This window comes from Pezoporus flaviventris, unplaced genomic scaffold (genome assembly GCF_033815535.1).
Source record: "Pezoporus flaviventris isolate CSIRO_AGI_PZ_B2104156 unplaced genomic scaffold, CSIRO_AGI_Pfla_v1 ptg000002l, whole genome shotgun sequence".
Lineage (NCBI taxonomy): Eukaryota > Metazoa > Chordata > Aves > Psittaciformes > Psittacidae > Pezoporus > Pezoporus flaviventris.
The window spans coordinates 57,094,507-57,114,414 of NW_026892550.1; the positions used below are offsets into that span (position 1 = coordinate 57,094,507).

General features: G+C 48.6%; 1 protein-coding gene across 1 annotated transcript in view; it reads right to left on the reverse strand.

The window, feature by feature from the left end:
* The window catches only part of SCD5 (stearoyl-CoA desaturase 5), a 33,184-nt gene extending 13,818 nt beyond the window's left edge, over positions 1-19,366 (reverse strand). Inside the window, exon 1 of the mRNA XM_061479567.1 lies at positions 19,138-19,366. Within this exon, the coding sequence (XP_061335551.1) occupies positions 19,138-19,297 (160 nt within the window). The 5' untranslated portion in view covers positions 19,298-19,366. The remainder of the gene's footprint in view (positions 1-19,137) is intronic.
* Positions 19,367-19,908: the final 542 nt, after the last annotated feature.

A 19,908-nucleotide genomic window follows, 5' to 3' on the forward strand; every position in this document is an offset into this window, starting at 1 on the left:
TCTGTGGGCTTTATAACTGCTTAACCTCATGGTAGTCACAGGGGCTGAAATCTCTCGTCTTCAGCAGTTTCTCTGCTTCTTTAAAGCACAGAGAGAGGCTTTTCTCCCATTTCAGAGCAATAGATCGTTTAGTTGAGCAAGTGCTTCTCAAAGCATCCATCCATCTTGATCATGATCAATTGTTTAAAAGCAGAGTTAAAGATTAGTGGTTGATTCAACATTAAGGTTGATTTCACTTTCCTTCTCTGTCCAGTCCAAGAAAAGTGGCTGAATAAGGTAACATACAGACTGCATAGCTGCACTGAATAAAAGGGATTTATGCCACTTGATGATTCAGCTCTTACAGAGCTCAACTTAACAGAGACCCTTTCATTCAGTGCACTCGCCACCACTGCAGTGGAATGGACAAGAGTATTTTGGGAGTCTAATGGGTGCCCCAAGGTCTGCATGCCACCCACCCTGTGTCCATACCTTTGGTCAGCACCTCCCAGCATCACTTCCCTGGGCTCCAAATGGGAGAAGGATTTACTTGAAACATTTCTGCAGGAGCCCATCCACCACAAGCAGGCAAGCTCAGCTGTGCTTCAGGACAGGGACTGACTGGTGGAGTGCCCAGCAAAAGGAGAGGGACACCTGTTTCATGCGGGCAGCTGGCACACCAGGCTCTCCCAACAGCCAGGGTCGGAACCAGCCTGCTCTTGCCTGAGGCAAGCAGAGGCAGAAAGACAACAGAGAACAAGCACTAGAGTGAAATGGCCTCAGAGCCTCCCAGAAACATGCTGCCCTGATTAAACAGGGCTTTCCCAGGGCTTCCCTGGGCCACAGCCACAAGCTCCATCCTCCTGCTCTCTGTAGTCTGCCAGGGCTAGCCCCAGCCACTACAGCAGTGATCAAGCTAAAACGGCTGGGGCTTATACTCATGCAAAATGCCTACTTTCTGGCTTTGCAGAGGAGGAATCATAAGAGCAGGAATTTTTCTAATATAAATCCTGAAGGATGAAACATTCACAGAAATAAACAAAATTAATCAACAGTTTGGTGACCAGACAAATGCACTGTACACTGATACCAGATTTCTGTGGTTCCTACAGGAATTAGGGTGACTGCAAATATTACCCAGCCAGTAATTCCCAGTGCACAAACATCAAAGATGACAAGTATTTGCTGTGTAAAGATAGGTCTCAAGCTTTCCTTTGCAGAATAAATTGTGAACTTAAGCCAAAAATCAGACTATCAATCAACCATGTGATTTTACATTAATCATGCACAGCTACTGTAACTGCATGAGAGGAGAGCCGCTACTCACCTACCTGGCTTATTTTGGGGGGGATAAGGAATACATGTGGGAGGTGAGCATCACCATGAAACACAAAAGGATTACACTGTGAAGCAAAGCAGCTCAGTTAATAGCAACTTCCCCTCTTAGACCTGTAACTAAACAGGTCTCCTAAGTAATAAAGAGTAAAAACCACAGTTATTGCAGAAAAGGGGGGGAAATGAACACCAAAAGTACCAATAAACAACCTGGAATTCAAACAGTTAATGATACAGTTCTTCTTAATTTAGTGAGGTACTTAACGTACAAAGAGAAAGATGCTAAAACAGCCAGATTAGTCTTCTGCATGTTTTAGTGAGCTAACTCTGCAACTGGGCTGACTTACGAAAACAAAAATCACACTCACAAGGATTTGGCAGTATTTCAAACTCAACCTATAGACTGAAGACTGAGCTGTGCAATATGTATCTATTGGCTTCACACACGAACACAGGCCACCACAGGTACCAGAGAATTCAGAGCAGAGATGACCATCTTGTTGAGGAGGAATAATATGCTACTTTTCCTCCCCTCAACTGGTACTGCAGGGCTGGCAAGAGCTCAGCTTGGGAGAGGGCTGTGTTGAAGCATGGCAGAGGAGGTTGTCAGCAGCCACTGACGATGGATGTGAAGGAAGAACAGCAAGCTGGCAGCATCCCTACCTCCCCAAGATGCCCTGCTATGAGGGAAAGAGGCATTTCCACAAGGCTGTCCTCAGTGGGAAGCCAAGCACTGACTGCACAGAGAGAACTGCTTATGAAACAAGAGCTGCCTGAGGAAAAAGGAAGATGGAGCTAGAAAAGGGCTGGGTGAGGACTCACTAGCCACAAGCCTGGGGACAGAGCACACAGAGCTGCCAGGCAGGCAGGGCCAGCATCTAAGAGAGTTCTGGCAACAGTACATCAGCCTAAAGAGGAGGTCTGAAGCCACCTGACAAAAGGTGGTCTCACACTAATACCAAAGTAAAAGAAGGGGTAGGGGGTGAATATTAAAAGAAAAAATAGTGGAATGAGACTTCAAGAGGTAAAAAATGAAAAAGCAAAAGGTAACACAGCAAAAATAGCTGTCTGGAGAGACCTGGGATGAGAGAGAAAATACAGCAGCCAGTTAACAGATGTGTGAAAGACAGTGGATTTAAGGCTGGCTTTTTGAAAAAACAGGAGTACAAGGTAGAGCTGTGCAGCTCAGTTTCACACTAAAGCCAGAGGGGGAAGCGGAGATCCTTTCAAGCCATTGTCTGATGGTTTATTCTGTTCTGTCTCACTCGTGGCCTGAAGGCAGTGTAGAGCATCTGCTGTGCAGAAGCCGTCAGCCTCGCACGGAGCTGAAGCGTGCCACTGGGCTGAGAACACATCCCAGCACTGACACCATGCCGCTGTGGTCCACCTTACACCTGCACTAGGGTTCTCCTACCACATGCAGGCTCAAAATCAGCTCCTCCTTAGCATCAGCTCCCTGTTACCATGTTCAGTATGTGAGTTCAGATCTACTCTGTTAATGCAGATACCAGTATTATTAGGCAGGTGTTATCCTCACACATCTGCACCTTCTGGATACTGTGGCATTGCACAGCAAGGAGCTTCACAGGTCCGCAGGGCCCTTTTGGGCCTTTACTCCTGCTTCTGCTACTGTAAAATTGTTTATTTTGAAATTTTACTTGGAACAAGAGCTGAATTACCTTCCCTGCTCCACAGGATGGTGTGCATGCCTGCTGTTCCCCAAAGCAATAGCTAGCTTGGCCTGGAGAGGTAGTGGAGCCCAAGTTTACATCGTTTTAGAGGATTTCAGCTGGCTAAGGCTTGCTTTGGATCTCTGTCTGCTCAAAGCAAGGGTTACAGGACCTTAGCTTTGGTCAAGCCCACTTTCCTCCCATTTATCTGAACATGCTGGCTTCAAAACAATTCCCTAGAAACATGGCCTGTGGACCTTCTTTTACAGTAATGGTCACAGGCATGCCCACAGTCATCCCCAGCTATGCCCATCACACCTGGGAGGGTGCCCACAGCTCTGCAGAGAGATCTAGGAGGTAGCTCTGATCTCATCACTCCATCAACTGGATCCTCAAGCACAGGCAGCTGGGCTGCAGCACCAGCCACAGCTCTACGCTCAGCACACACAAACAATGTCCCCAGACAACAACTCTTAACAGCCATTCTAACGATGACCCCAAAACTCTGCAGGGAGGTTTAGGGCTTGCTGCAGGTCTGGGAGAGACCTGGGTACAAGTACCTGAAACAGCAGAGCTTATGCCAAGAGCTATGTGCTCCATAAGTCAAGACACCAAGCCCAGAGCTACCTTTGACTGGATGCTACATCAGGATCTGTTTCAAAGAAGGATGATCTAATCCCGCAGAGGTTTTAAGTGCGTTCCTCGTTTGTCCCCACTCTTTCTCAAGAGTTCAAGGCAGAATTACTCTCAAACATGGGAATTCTACTTCTTCCATTGTCTCAAACACCCTCCCTGTAAGCTCTGTAATACAGAGCTTGAACACCAGTAAGCTGGTGTTCAACACTTCCAGGGTGAGTAGGACCCCACACATCACTCCCCGAGGCAGGTAGCATGCTCACCTCCCTGGAGCCCTGCAGAAGCATAAGGTCTGATTAGCATTTCCAGCCATGAGCTCACTCTGTAGAGCACAGCACAAGCAAACCGATTCTAAACTGCAGCAGTGGGAGAAGCATTCAAGGGAAGGAACAAAGCAAAAGAGAAGAATGAGAAAACAAGGAAGCCTGTGCAAAAGGACAAAAGAGAAAACCAGTGCACAGGGACCAGGAGAGGATGCAAGAGAGACAAGATACATGAGGTTAAACTACTGTGCCAATGGGGAGCTTGCGGGTTGCTAGGCTTCCAAGTACACTGTGCCTGTGCACAGATGCTATTTATGGGAACATGCCAGAATCAATAGGCAGAAGATTTTTATTCAACATCCTTATTAATGACCTGAAACAAAGGCAAACAGCATATTAATTACAACTGCAGATGATGCTAAATTTCGAGTAGCAGTGAGAGAGCTAAGAAACACAAGAGGATCCATGCAGAATCAGGGAAAGTAAGGATCAAAATAAAGATCTGCCTGGATAGAATAAGCAAAGTAATGTAGTTCAGGGGGTGAGAACTGCAGACAGGGATCTGCAACAAGGACGAGATGCCTGGGGAAACTGATGCTTGCAAGGAGGATCAGCAACAGCTCATAAAATATTCCTAGTGTGCAACATGATAAGGCAACAAGACATCAGTATGATTTTGAACAGCAGGCACACAGGTATCATCTCACTGCCAGAGAGAAGCAACGAAAACCATACCAGGCAAATTGTTTAAAAATGGATGGGAGATCAACAGCATAAAACATTTGAGCTATCTTTTTCAGAACAGCTCTTTATCCCCACGGCTGGGCTTCCAGAAAACCTTTATTATGCCCACTGCCAAACTCTCCTGAAAACCTGAGTATCCTGAGGACTGACCTCTTATGAAGGAGAAGATATTGCCACAGTCTGTGGCTACTTCAGAGGCCTCAGGAAATCATCCTCTGCTCTAAGTGGTTATTTAAATTGGAGCAGATCTCTCCTGCCAAAAAATCCAACTTGGTTGTAGGATGAATATAAAAATTGGAACCTCTTTCATTTCTGAAACCTTGACTAATTAGAAACATGGTACGTATTTACTGGTTGTGAATCCAGTAGATTCCAGGTTACTTTTGACTTTTACCTGTGCATAAAAAAAACCCACACAAATCGACTAAACCAAGAAGCCCAGCAAGCACTGGGTTCACTCAGCCATCTGAACACACAATGCTGGCTCCTGAAAGAGATGAGATGACTGGACATCCTTCTTAGGCTCAGATTACAAGGAGACACTGTACTGGGTAAGAACTATCTGCATGTTACTGATGTCAAACATAACCTCGTTCCAATGAGCAAATTGCACTTTTCTCTGAGGGACAAAACACCAGACATAAATCCAGTAGTGGTGAAACCAGATCAATGGCACATTCACAGTGGTGCTACTGTCAACATATAAAACATCTTTAAAATACAGAATGACTGTTTTCATGGAGCAGTGACACACACAGCCTGGCACCAATCAGTGTCTGCAATCCCTGCCTGCACAGGGGCTGTGAGGAGGGAACACAGGGCAGCAACAGGGAAGGGAATCGGTCCTTGCCAGTCCCACTGCTGACTTCTCCCTCACACGTAGCTAAAAACCTCACAGTCCCTTGCACAAATAATAGACCTGGACACTACATTCAACCAGAGCAAGGTGACTACTCTGAACCTAACACAAGTCTGGAGAGCCATCCTCCTCGCAGCTTGGTTTAGGTGAGTTGTACCAAATACAGACCCCCACAACAGCCTCATTTTCCAGAGACACCTTGTGGTTAGGCAAGTTTTGTGAACATTTGAGCTTTTTCACAGGTTGCAAAATGCCACAAACGCTTTTCTGAACCTGAGGTAGCAAATCGCTGACTCAGTTTTAAGTCAAGTGATTACAAATCTTAGGTCAGCCAGCATGGGGATGTTCTACAAGTGCCAGGAACTCCCAGACTACCTCTGTTTCACCTGGTTTCACCAGGACCAACATGTCAGGGAAAGAGCTGGCCACTCCAAACAAGACAGATTACATACCTTACAAGGTCAGAAAAGTGGCTCACCTAGCCCAGTACGCTTTGCCAAGGGGGGTAAAAGGACCTGCTATCCAGAGGACACAAAAGAAAAAAGAAATAAATAAAAAAGGGGAAAAAAGACCACACAGGCCAGATATTGTTGCAGGAACAGTACCTGCACACTGGTAGACTTCAAGATGTGGCATTTTGCACAGAGTATGTGGAAAGTAATTACCGAGGCTGCCCCAGAGTTGTTATCACACTCACTCTTACCAGGAGGCTGACAGATCTTGGATCAAGACAGCCTTCAAGGGTCAGGCCCTTCATTTTATGTCTTGTTCAGAGGATATGAGCCCCATTTACTCCTGTGCTGGTACAGCACCCAATGCAGACAGCTGGGAAAAAGCTGTACAAACACTGCTCTCTGCTAGGATGGGCCACTCTCACTGACAGATACAGCCCTAACAGATTTTGGCAGCTGCTGTTCCCATGGCCTCGAGTGAGCAGGTAGGGGACTCCCAGCTGGGACCATCAGATCCCTCTTCAGATTGCTGAGCACTTACTCTGTCACTCCATGGTATCCCACTCAGCGGGGGCTACGGCAGATGGAAAGATCAGAAGCCAGCAAAGAAAGGCAGGAGCACCAACAATGAAACATGAACCAGATAAACATCCAGCGTGCTCACTGTGGAGACAAACAGGATAGGAGAAATCTGCATGCTTCAGCCACGCAAAACACATGCTGTTTGAACCTCCTGCTGAAGACCATCTGGTTTCTGGATGAGGTTGCCTTTCTCCTAAGCATTATGTTGCAGCCGCCTCCTGCCCAGCCCCCTGATGTAAAGCACCACTCATAACCAACCTACAGCATTATTTTGTATCTGCTCAGGGAACTGTTCTTTGAGTGGTGTTTACGGCTTTCAGCTGCTATCATGGAATACCATTAGCTCTCCTACTGCCATCCTTTGACTACAGCTTCAGAACCATGGAGCACCCTGTTCTGCTGGAGGTCTCACTGCCGGGTAATGACATTCTGTTTAGCCTACAAGATCTGATGGGTTCCCAGCCCCAGATGGGAGTACTTGAAATTATACTCAGCAAAGGTTTATAGGCTTTTACACACAGTGCCTCTAGCAGTTCACGGATCGGGTGGCAAGATCCAGTGGATACAGGAGGGAGTATTTCTTAAGACAATGTGAATTCTAGTGACATGACCGAGAAAGCACATCTTTTGCTTGGGGAAGAAAATAAATACAAAGGCTGTGCTTCACCTGTAGACATCTGTTACCTCTTCAACAATAGGGCAGCTAAAAATAACTGACCTTAAAAAGGCTGTTGCATGATGAAGACACCTTGTGCCATGACACCATTTGGTGCAAATACTCTCTCCACAGCTGCAGTAGCCAGCAAAGTCTCAGGAAAACCTTCATGTGACAAAGCCTGGCAATAAATTTTCATCTTTTTTTCCATCCCTGTATATAAAGGGATGACTTATTTGTATAGATAACTATTTGAGGATTACAAATAATAGGGATGGACATCCATTTCCACACCAGCATTCTACCTCTGCTTATTCAACCAGATCAAAATGGCTTGCTAGGGAATGTTAATAACTGAATACATAAAACTTGAGGTCTTCCATCAGGCTACAAGAACAGCACAAGCAATACAAACAGCAAGCTGCTCAAGTACAAAGTGAACATCACAAAGCTGACTGATCGCCATAAACACGCAGCACTTCTGTATCTTACGGTGAGCATTTTTTCTTTTCTAAAAATCGAATTACAGCTGCGTACCCTGCATCTGCCTTCTCCTCACTTGCAGGTTTTTGCTGTTATTCAGTGGCAGGTTTAGGGCTAATGAACCACATCAGCTAACCCAACCAAACCATTGAAAGCACTTCCACTAGTGTTGTGCCATCCATTTCAGTAGCTGCACCGCACTTGGGCTCTCCTGAACACTTCAGAGACCCGTTGCTTCACTACACATATAAACAGCAGTAGAAAATTCTCTGCCGATTCAACACAAGGGATCAGACCAGAAATGCAGACAATTTCACGGTGCCTGGTAACACAATGCTTTTTTCTGCTATCATTAACCAGGTAATACAAATTTTGGGATATATTTTCTTAAAATGCCATATCTGCCCTCAGAAATGAAAGCTTTCCTACGCCAATTAAACCAACACTTGGTCTATCCAAACATCTAGTTTACAAATGTCAGCTGATGTCATGCACTGCACTAGTGAGAGGGCCAGGTCCAACATGCATTATTATTAGGTCTATAGTAGATATCAAGTCTTCAGTACAGATCTGTCACCCTCCAGGACAACCTTGGAGATCTCTTCTTCCGTAGCAGAGAGATGAGAGGAGCAGTAACACGGCACTTAATATGCATCATCCTACCAAAAAAGCCTCATTTCCTGACCTGGAACTACATTTGCTAGGGAGCGAGAAATTTTCCACCTCAGTCCCTAAATTGCTGCCAAGAAGAAATGCTGAATTAGTGCTCTGGCTCTGGGAAGGAAACACTTCTCTGATAGCAGACTGAGTAAATTGGCCAACCCACTGCTCGCTGAGCCCTGCTAACTATCAAAGGCTGGCATCAAAAGCACCTTGGGCTGGATTCAAACTAGCAACAGAGAGATAAAAAGCACCAACATGCAGCAGCACCAATTCTCCGAGTCCTCCACCGTGCAGTGCATGCCAGCTCTCATGGGGAGCTTTGCATTCCTGCGCAGACCAAATGTGTGAAATCTCAGGCCAGAAGCAGGTTCATCTATAATTAGATGTGCTTATTCTCTGAACTACTCTAAACTGATCCAAGAGAGAAGGAGATAAAAGGAAGCACATCAAAGACGGAGGGAAAGCAGAGCTTTAGAGCCACACAGGAGTTCAGATGAGGCCCTTCTCCTGCCCCTCTGTATCCCAGTGGAGGAGCTCCAGGAGAAGCCATCTGTTGCATCCTCTTGGCCCTGCCATCACCAGCTCATGAAATCCAGGCCATCTCTGCTTGGATACATATGCCTGTTACGCATTTTCAGGAACATTCTCCAGAGCCAGCCCTTTTGGCTGAGTATACAAAAGACTTTATTCCGGTTGGAATAGCAGAAACGTTCACATTGACAACTGCAGCCAATGTGACATAAATAAAGCCAATAAAGCAATGGAAATCACGGTTGACAGCAAGTATTCCATCTAATCCTAAAATTCCCCTAGGAAGAAAATACAGATTCTCTGAACTCCCCAGCAACTGAAGATTGCCTTAAGATGCTGAACATTTTATATATATTTTTAGATCAAAAGAGGAGGCCGGAAGATGCTCTGGTTTCTCTGAAATTTTTGATGATACTTATGTGTAGCCTCTCTCAGCTTATTTGAGTCCTGCGTCATCACTAAACCACAGGCAGATTTCACTTCTCTCCCAGTGACCTCACGGCTGTCCTCAATCTGGCTAGGGCTCTGGTGGTTTTAAAATGCTCTATAAATGCCAAGGAAGAATTAATGCCAATTTTGTCTTTTTTCAAGGACAAAGCAAAGAAATAGTGCCGTTAGCATGGCGCTCAAGAGCCATGCGTTCAGCACACAGCTCTGCCTCAAGGAAGAGGGATCAGATATTTAGCACTCCTGCCCATCACTGGCCAAAGCTAGGTGATGGCAGGGGAATGGCTCCATCCTACTGCTCACACTGTGCATGCTGGCAAGACCACTCAAAGCAGAGTCAGGGAGCAGCAGATTCTGGGCTATTAGAAAAAAAGATGAGGCGTACTACATACTTGTGATTTGAGGAAGCTGAAAGCTTCCACCTTTTACGATCTCTAGTCATGGGGCATAGGAAAGGAGCAGGGCTTATCAGGGAGCGATCCCCTTCCAAACTGCCAGGCCTCCAGGGGCAATTCCCTGGGGAGGCAGCAGCACTTTTGCCCCAGCTCCCTGTTAACAGGATTCATTGCACAGAACAGACCCTGCTCCAACCTCCCAGGCCAGCCATTGGCTGCTGAAGCAGAGCTCTCCTGGTTTTGACTTCTCAAGACTTCAGACTCTGGATGATGTAGCTGCTCATCTGTATCACTACATCTTGTCCAGATGCTTTGTGCCTGCTTCACTTGTATGCTGACAGCTCCTAAACCTTTTCCTCCACTTTCCAAAACCAACCAGAGCTCATACAAAAGGATGTTGCAAAAAAATGGCCTCTCCCATTTGAGCCTCAGAGCTGAGCTGCAAGTGCTACACCCCATAAAAATCAGAAGGCACAAGCCTCTTGCATCCAGCAGAACATGTAGCAGGCAGGTCAGTTACCCAGGGCCACCAGGTTAGAGGAAGGTGCTAGATGAATGACTGGTCCCTGTGCCCCTCCAGCCCAGCTCTGGTCCTGCAGAGAGCTCTAGCACAGGGAGAAGGCCCACACACCGAGTCTCTACCTTCAGCTACTCAGCAAGATGTTTTTCATGTCACCTACTTTCCCACCACCATCTGTGTATACACTGCATAAGGAGGCCAGCTTTCATCTGCCTGCTGAATAGTGGCCAGGCAGTTTTCAGCCAACTCAAGCACACAAGTCTACCCCTCTGCATCAAAGACAGGAGCCAAATGCAGCGGAAAACAAGAAGAGCCTTGCTATGGCTCCTTCAAGGACGTCTGACTGCACTTGTATTTCTGCCTCACCGCAGCCGAGTCCAACCGAGTACACCAAGGGAGGGAAGGAGCAGCTAAGAGTGAAAATTGTCATCTACGACCACCATTACAACTCATTGCTTCAGTTGACCATAAAGGTCCTATTTTCCACACCAACAGCCAAATGTATTCTGGAAATAAGTTATAACCTCACGGTTAACTACTGGCCAAAAGAATTATTAAAAGGCAAACCCCTTTCTTATACCCTCAATCCCCCATAAAATACTGAGTTTCTGACATTTTCAGACATGCTGCCATTTCCAATGTATGTGCTGTCACCCAGAACCCATACCCTTCTCTAGTGCCATGGTAATGGCCTTGCCTGAAGGATCACCCAAAGGGAGCAACAGGCACCAAGCAGGAGCTCAGGACTTCTCTCCCTCCACCTCATGTGCTGCCAGAGCTCAGATAATCCATTTCCAGTTCTTTCCCATCAGGACCTGCTTTTGCTGCTCAGCCCAAGCACTTCGCTACATGAGCTGCATCCTTCTGCATCAACTCCTCCCACTCCATTTATAAAGAACATGCAGTAAGCCTCACAAACACCTTGTCTCACTCTGGCCTCCAGCTTCTCTCCAACCTCTTGCATGTCCAGAAGGACACAGGGAGCTTGTCTGTACACCCCACCCCTGGACTGCAGCAACTGCTGGTTAGAGCAGCACAAACCCCTTCCAGATGCCTTCTCCCTTTCTTCTGAAATGCCACCTAAGGTCTGGGCAGAAGTCCCTTCACAGATCCAGCTATGTGGGAATGATAGGAATCATCCTGTGCACCACTCCAGATGCAAAAGGCAGGGTAGGAGCAGCCAAACTGCAACCCCTTCCAGTAACAGCAGGATCTCACAGGCACAGAAGGCACTACAGTGAGGCCTAGTTGAGGAAGACATGAAGCACTCAAAAACACAAACTCAAAGAACAGAGCCAAAGAACCAGACAAAGAACAGAGTCCAATTAAGAAGAGTTCCTCCATTTGCCAAGGCCAGGTTATTTTATTCTAAGCCACTCAGAACATCATCTGAGAAGCCAGTGGCCAAAAATGGGTTGAGAAAGATTCTAATTTCAGACTCCCTCCAGAAATCCCCATCCTCCTGGTGCTGAGGTCCCTGCACAAGAGCGATGGCGTGCAGGATTCCTGATGACAGCATCTGACAAACAACCCTCCCCTCTTTTTCATATCAGCCTTGCTTAACTTAGCACAGTAATTGTTAATGTTGCAGCTCTCTGGTGGGGCAGCATATTTTATTGTTAGCCTAGATGGTAAAAATAAAATCTGATTGCAAGAAATTGCTTGGCTTCAATTATAACATCAGTGTTAATTACAAGTGCAACTGTAATTGCAGGGAGGGAAGGCGGAGCAGCAGCACGGAGGATGCATACATTCTGGTTGGCAAGCCGACATTTTCCAACCCAGCTCTCCCAAGGGAGAGAGCAAAGCTTTTGCCTCCTCGACAACAGTTGCAGCAATCCCAGACAAGTAGGTCTGAATGGCTCCCACTGTTCTGCCTGATGGCATCTCCTGGAGAAGAAGCATCTTATCTGCTCCCAGACCCTTGAGACTTTCTCTGATGCCAACACAATTCTGACCAATGCATTCTCTCTACTTGAAGAGACTCAAGCATGGAAACTCCTCAGAGCCTGTGTACTGCCTTCCCCACCTCCACTTCCTTTGTCTTTTGTAGCCAAAGACAACAAGCTAGAGCCACAAATCTCTGTTGCCTCACCAGAGCCTGCCTGGGGAGCTAGTGGGCTAGGGCTAGAAGAGGCATCTCACACTTCTGCAGCCCTTGGCTGGGCTTCTGTATATGACACAGGCTGGGGATACCAACAAACCTCCCCTGCTCTTTCCTTCATGGGGCTGCTTCAGGGGGGGTGCTTCTCCCAACCCCCCTCAATGCCAGGGAGCAGTCTGCTGTCCAGTTCAGCAGGTATAGAGGCAGGGATTATTACCTTTACTGGATCCAGCTCTCATCTCTGTCCGCATCACACAGGTCAAAGGGAGAATACATTTGAGGTTCTTCTAGTTTTTCTGGAGCATGACTCAGAGCAGCCAAGGGCCCAGCAGTGCATTGTGTCAGTGAGCATCCCACTGTCTAAACACCAACAGCTTCGCTACTCACCCATTCACGCTGCCCAACTGCAAGAAGCGGTTAGGATTGCCTTGAACCCACCTTCTGAGAACAACAGGACCAAAGGGCCATCACATACATCCGTGCAAGCTCTGTGCCCACAGAGATTTTTTTCCCCATTTCTTTATCATGTTCACAGTGACCACGTGACATACAGCATGGGAAACAGAGGGAGACAAGACAGAGCGCCACCAACGCACTGGGGATGAAATTAAGACGGGGAACAAAAATACCTACTTAAAGCTGAACATCGTGAACTTCACAGACAAAACCTTAAGGAATCACTTCCAGCAATAGTTAAAACAAGAACACTGGGGAAAGGAAAACACCTGGTGGGTGTGAGTGTTCTCTACAGTACAGCATCTAAGGGTGAGATCTGGAACAGGCCCAGGACCACTCTCATGTCTTGTGCACTGCTAGGTGGAGAGCATGTTCTGCTCTACAGTGGACACATTGCCCAGACTGTTCCCAGATGCAAAAGCCTAGGGAACAGCATGTTACAGCCACCCCCAGGACACTTGTCACTTCTAAGGAAAGAAGTACCATTTGGGAAAAGACACCGTTCCTGTCACAGATGATGGAAGTTCAGCTCTTGATGCTAGGGGGGAAGGAACAAACCAAGAACTTGATTAAGAGAGACAGCTGTAAAACCATGTTTTCCAGTGGGCTAGGGGAGGAAAAGGTAGTCCAAACTAGCTCTGGAGATAAGCAGGGCTATTCCCCAGTGCTGGTATACACCTCATATATATATATATATATATATATATATATATATATATGGATGGATGGATGGATGCTATTCTTATTCTGAAGGTCCACCTCTTCTCAGCTCATCTAGTGGACCAGCTGCTGTCCTGAACTGCTGAAAGCACTGGAGAGCTGGGGTCTGATAGAAAACAAGGCTGACTTGCTGTATGCCACAGAAACCTCCCAGCGCTGCTCCCTGCTGGCACTATGAGCCAGCAGACAGCTCCTGGGAATAAGGTGAGGTAAGGCCCTCCTGTTCATTGAGCCCCCACCCACTAAGGTGGTCACAGGCACCTCTACAGAGGTACCTCGGAGGAAAAGCATTTGCTAGTTGTTTCCAGACCCAAAACCTTGCCTACAGAATGACTTGTGCATAACCATTTTGCAGAGCCTGGGGGATGCTCCTGCCACAGCAGCAGAAGGAAGTGCAACCGTAATAGAAGTTTTAATCAAAGGCCTCCATTTCAGGTCTGTGAAACAGAGACATATTTCCACTCCCCTTCATCTACAGAGATACTGAGTGGAACTTCCTTGAAGCTAGGATGTTTTTGTTTACAGCCACCTGTGCAGAGCTCCTAATGCTGTACAAAGAAATGGGTAATGACTAAACCCAGTTAATAACCAAAAAGCCTGTAGGTGGCACTCCAGAATACGCAAGAAATGTGCAAGACCAATAGAACTTGCATCTGCAGTGCACAACAGCAACATGTGCCTCCTAACATACCAGAAGGGCTGAGAAAGAGGTGATGATCTCCGTGGCACCCTCCAGGCACCACAGTAATCCAAAGTGCTAAAACCACAATTGCTTTAATCTCCCCAGGATCCATCCAGGCAGCAGGATTGGATCCAGACCGGAGCCTGGGAGCAGCTTGCATTTTGGCAGGCGTGCAGCTGGTCAGCACCGCCGCTCCGTCTGCAATCTCAGCTCAAGCACAGGGGAAAGCTGCGGGTAAGCATGGCACAGGGCCCACCACAGCGGAACATGATCAATCTGGCATTGTCAAGAGCACTAAAATGTCTCCTAAATGATGCTAAAACAACAGAAACAAGCCTCCCCTCCCATATGAGCACCATTAGAGCAAGGCCATCCATCCTCCTCTCCTATCCCAGACTCTGGCAAGGTGCACCCATGTGTGAACCAACATCCGCTCGGCTATCAGGCAGCTCTGCAAGACATGTCTGAATGATGCAGGGTTTCTGGATGGCCATGCCTATACCAGTGTTTAAAGTTGCTAGTACTAGTAATGCTCAACAACCTAAAAGGAAAGGTTTTTAAGCAGGTAAACAGCTTAATCTTTTGCAGGTTTTTCATGTTTCCTATAATGCACTTAACTACTCCCACTGCTTCCTCACAAGCCCCCTGTGAAGGCTAAAAAGGACCTTTTTCCAGCAAAATCTGAGCCCCTTACACATCATGTATTCCCCCAGAATGGTGTCTTTAAGACAAAGCTACCATGAGCCCATCAAAAGAAACTGTTAGCAGCAGAACCATTGGGCCCCACAGTGAAACATGCTGGTAATTTTCTCTGTACAGAGATCTCAGAGGTTTTTTGCTTTGCTTTCCTAACCCAAACAGACAGCCTTGCTGGGACTGCAAGAGGACGGCGCTGGATGGAACAAAGAGGATCCTGGTCAAAAAGCATAATTTAATGGCACATTACAAACTTAGGGGAAAAGCTGTGCACAGGTTCCTAACAAGTGGCCTGTGGAAGGAAGTTCAGCATGTCTAGTCCAAAAGAGGCCACCGGCAAACCAAAGACACATCCACAGCCCCAGCTGGCCACAAGGACCCCTGTGCACAAGTTCATTCCTGGGGAAGCTGCAAGATGACCCATCATGCCATCCCTGATTTCTGGCCCCACTGACAGTGAGGTGCTCCCACCTTGCTTCAGGTCCTGATGTGAGTCTGCCAGGAATGGTCACCCCTCCCCTTCATACCTCTCTACAGTGGGTGCTAAGCATCAGGAGCCCAAAGTCCTGCACAAGCAAATGGACAGAGAGACATGAAGGGGAAGGTCCATGTGCCAGCTACCTGGGGTTGCACCATGCCTGGGCTTTGCAGGATGGCTGGTGAAAAAGGTACATTTCCTCAACAGCTCCCACCCCTTTCCAAGCCTGGAAACCCAGAGTGCAGGGATTCCCCCGAGCAGCAGCTGTCAGCTATGAAACAGCACAGACACAGACAGCAAAACACCAAGAGGAAGGAAGGACCAGTTAACATAAGCTGCCTGGCTCTGGATCAGGAAGGAAAGAGGAAGGCAACAGGGTCTTCTCCACATGCTGCTGTCCCCAACCACATCAGGTTGGCAAAGAGAGAGCTCCCAGTGGGCATGGTCAGGCTCGCAGAGCAGGGGACATTACAAATACGCAGTGACAGTGGGATTTGCCAGGATAGCTACATGGCTGTCCCATGGCACAGCCCAGAGCTGCTTGATGCCTTGCGCATATAATCTGCTGCCTTTTGGGTCAAGGCAGTTCCCAGCTTGTGGAAAATTTTGACATGAGCAATTTTATTTGTTTTGCTCAGCTTGGACTGAAACCAAATTCCAGAGGCACTGTGAAGGCCCTGAAAGCCTATGTTTTAATCAGTTCATCTGTACATCACTTGAAAGACAATTCCGAGTACCCCTTGGGTGAGGTGGCTGCACCACCCAGAACACTGCTTGGGATCCCTTGTGCAACTCTGGCTCCATGTGAGGTGCAGGAAGCTTTTACACAGGCTTCAAGGCATTAGTGCAGGAGACTATGGGAACAGGGAAGCACAGCTAATTCTGAGTAAACAGCCAGCCGAGCCTTTGCTTGGCAGCATTTTTTCATTGTCTATTATATACAGCTGGATGAATGTCAATAAATTACCAATGGAAATGAGCCCTGCTGAGCAGGCAGTTTGGCTTGAACAGCTGTTTTCTAGGTGGCACAGTGGCATTTCAGCTCCATTTAGCAAGCAGTGGTGAACTGGGGATTACCAACTGCCTTCAGGGGTGGGAAGAAGGAAAGTAAACCCTGCACAGAGAAAGGGAAGCACCAGGTCTACTCGAGCCCCACAGCTGAGAACTCAAAGACTTAGATGCCTTAGGGGAGGAGAAAATAAAAAGCCAAATGGGCAACGGTGAGTCACGGGAAGCTGCATTCCTGAGGTCATACTGAGCACCTGCAAACCACTTTGCACACTTCTTCCTGCAGCTTCCCCATGGAGGAGCAGTGGTGGGGAGCACTGCACAGAGCAAAGCAAGGGCTTGCCCAAGATCACTGGGAAGCTCCCCTCCCAGGTCACAGGCAAGCTCAGGAAGAGAAAACTACGGATGGATGCAACCAGGGCTGCAGCTCTTCCATCTACACCCTTCAGCATACGCTCATCTCTGCACTTACCTGACACTCCAGCATTACCCAACCTCTCCGTGCCCTGCTCCCAAGTCTGGCTGGCAGCTTCACAGCCGGTGTGCACAGGGAAGATGTTCAGAACTGGGACGTGTGTGATTGACACTTCTTCCTTCTGACACATTGCTGGTTGGCTCCTTCCAGAGTGCAGTGAGGTGGGTTTAACTTAAACAGCAACCCTGGTTTTATCTATCCTGTGAGAGTCCCTCAGAGTGACCTTGGACACAGGTCTACAGCATGACAGCAAGCTACTTTTGTCTGACATGTTCTGCAGGAGATCCTGTGCTTTCACCTTGACCTGGGATGGAGACAGACCTCACAGCATCCAGCTGCAAGAAGGGAACGCAGTGTCCTGCAGGCTGGAGGCAGTGCACTCCCTCCATGCTGCAGAGCCCCTATAAATACCACCAGTCAAACCCGCGTAAAAACTTTGTGGTCTGCTTGAGGGTGGCTGTTAAAAATAATGATGTTGAGAAATGGGAGGCTCTCACTTTCAGAAAGAAAGGCATTAAGTTGCAAAGTCGCTGAGACCTGTTTATTATTTAGCATCTGTTTAACTTCAACTAGGAAAAACTACCTTGGAGGACGGAGGGCTGAATTGGTAATACAATCCTTTGGCTCCAGCCTGAGTGAGTCTTGTAATTAAGACACAGTGAAATCAGACATTATTTCATCTCGTCTTCTTGGAAAGGCAAAAACAGATGAAAAGAAAGCTCACCTCCCCACACGCTATGAGTCCTGAAAGGCTGAAAGCAGCCCACAGGCTGCGTGTTCTGGCCACGCAGCTCCCGCAGGCTCTCCTGGTCTCCCCAGCCATCAAGCTATGGCCAAGGTAAACAATGAAATCAGCCTGAACACAACCAGGAATAGGGAGGGGAGAGGCGTAGCATTCACAGAAGGAAACTAAAGCAAAACACAGCCACCCCCCACCCCCCACCCCCAATCTTTTCTGGTTGTGAGTGAGCCAGGTAACAGTACAAACCAGGCAGCCAGTCAAAAACCAGGTCCCCACAAGGGACCCAGAAACAGTTTCCCAATTAAGAACTTGTCAGAGGATGGTAATTGACAGAAGGGTTCATTTTCCAGCTGCAAATAGCAATGGTGTCTGTGTCTTAAGGGTTTAAGACAGAGTATCAAAAGCTGAACCACTGAAAAAGAGATTCAGGAATTCCTCAAACAGAAGAAATAAACCTGATTTCTAATGCATTTGGCTGGGGCTTTTTGATTTTTATGTCAAAACTACTTGATGGCACCTTAACAACCTGAATTCCCTGTCTGTGAGTTCCTGGCAGCAGAGACCCTTCTTTCCTCATTTTGCATAGAAGAGTCCCAGATCATTACATTCTCCATCCACTCAAAAGCTCCCCAAAGTGGGTCTTTCACCCAAGGAATTTCACCAGATGGAAGCAGTATTTAATCTGTTATCCTCTTGGCCACCCTCGTGCACACGACCCAATATGCAGTTCTGCCCAGCAAAGGATGATGCTGACATCCATCATCTATTAGCCTCACAAACCCTGAGAAACCTTGCATGGTACTGCAGTGCTTCTATGTAGCTCTTCTCCCAGCATCATTCTTCTGGGGAGAAAGGAGGACCTCACTGTAGGATGGAAGTAAAGACACTGTACTTCATATTCTCTTTTCCAGACCAAATCCTCAGCTAGCAGGAAGAGCACAGCTAGCTTTATTTTCTCCTTACCAGTGTGTTACAGAAGAAAGTACACGGCCTTTTAAATCTGACCTAATGAGATGCATTCCTCACCTTCCCCAAGAGACAGAAGGATGGGGTGATTTTCTGCTCGCGACTGGAGCAGAGAGATGTGGGTGTTCATAAAGTAACAAGAAGCAGCAGCAAATGGAAGACAAACGCCGTTCTCTGTCAGACCTTAAACCTAATATCGGCTGCTTATCTCTATAGTTAAAAAACCCGAAACGACATCCCACTAACAACCAGAACCACCACAAACCGCTCACTATAACCGGAAGGAGAGTGCCTCCCGTTTCTACAGCAACCGCGGGCCCGGCGCGGCGCTGGCAATGGCATCCCGGCAGCGGCCGTGGGGGGTACGGGAACAAAAGCGGCGGAGGCCGCGGGGTGTGTCCGCGCCCCGCCACGCCGAACGCCGCGGAACGAGCGCACCAACGCACGGAGGTGAAGACACAGAGAACAAGCCGCGGCTTGTCCCCCACACATCCCCCCCCATCACCCGGACCCGGCCGGGGCCGCACTGGGGTTCCATTCGTCCGCTCCCCCCCAACCTGTGGCGCGGCGCAGCCTCTGTCCGTCCCCGCACTCACCCCAGAGGAGGGTGAGGAGCTGCGCCCGCGGCACCAGGCTGAGCGCGTAGACGGCGCCCAGGTGCAGCAGCCCCATCAGCACCACGTTGCGCCAGACGATGGCCTGCCCGCAGCCCGCCGTGCCCGCCTCGCCGCCGGCCGGCCGCCGGGACCCGGCCATCTCGCCCGCGGCGCGCTAGGGTCGGCGGACCCCGCGCAGCGCGGCCGGGAAGCGGCTAGGGGAGGCCGGGCTGTCCCGCATCTGTTGCTGCTACCGCTGCCTCCATAGAGCTCCCGCGCCGCCGGCTGCGCCCCGCACCGCGGCGGAGGAACGGGGGAGGGCGGGCGGCCGCCGGCCCTGCATAGCGACAGCCAATGGCGGCCGCGGACGGCCCCGCCCCGCTGAGGGGCCTCCTCACGGGGAGCCCCAATGGCTGTGCTGGTGTTGCTGGAGGGGGAGCAGGGATGGTGGCTGGCGGCGTCTGGGGGTCCGCGCTCGGTGGACGAGAGGAGCAGGCCTCTGCCCACCGTGCCTGCGCCTTTCTAGACGGCTGTCCCCGGAGGGCGGCAGGCACCCCTCCCGCCGGCTGCCTGAGGGAGTGAGGGGACAAACGCTGTGCGGGAGAAGCAGATTTGAAAGACGTCTGGTTTTGGAAGCCTGTGGAACCTGAGTAAAAGATGGCACCGGTCCTAGGGAGGAGCAGATTCACGAGCTAGCTAATAAGGTTCATCTGGCTGCTGATGCCGAATTGAACAAGTGTTTCATGGTGCATACATACATAGCCATGGACA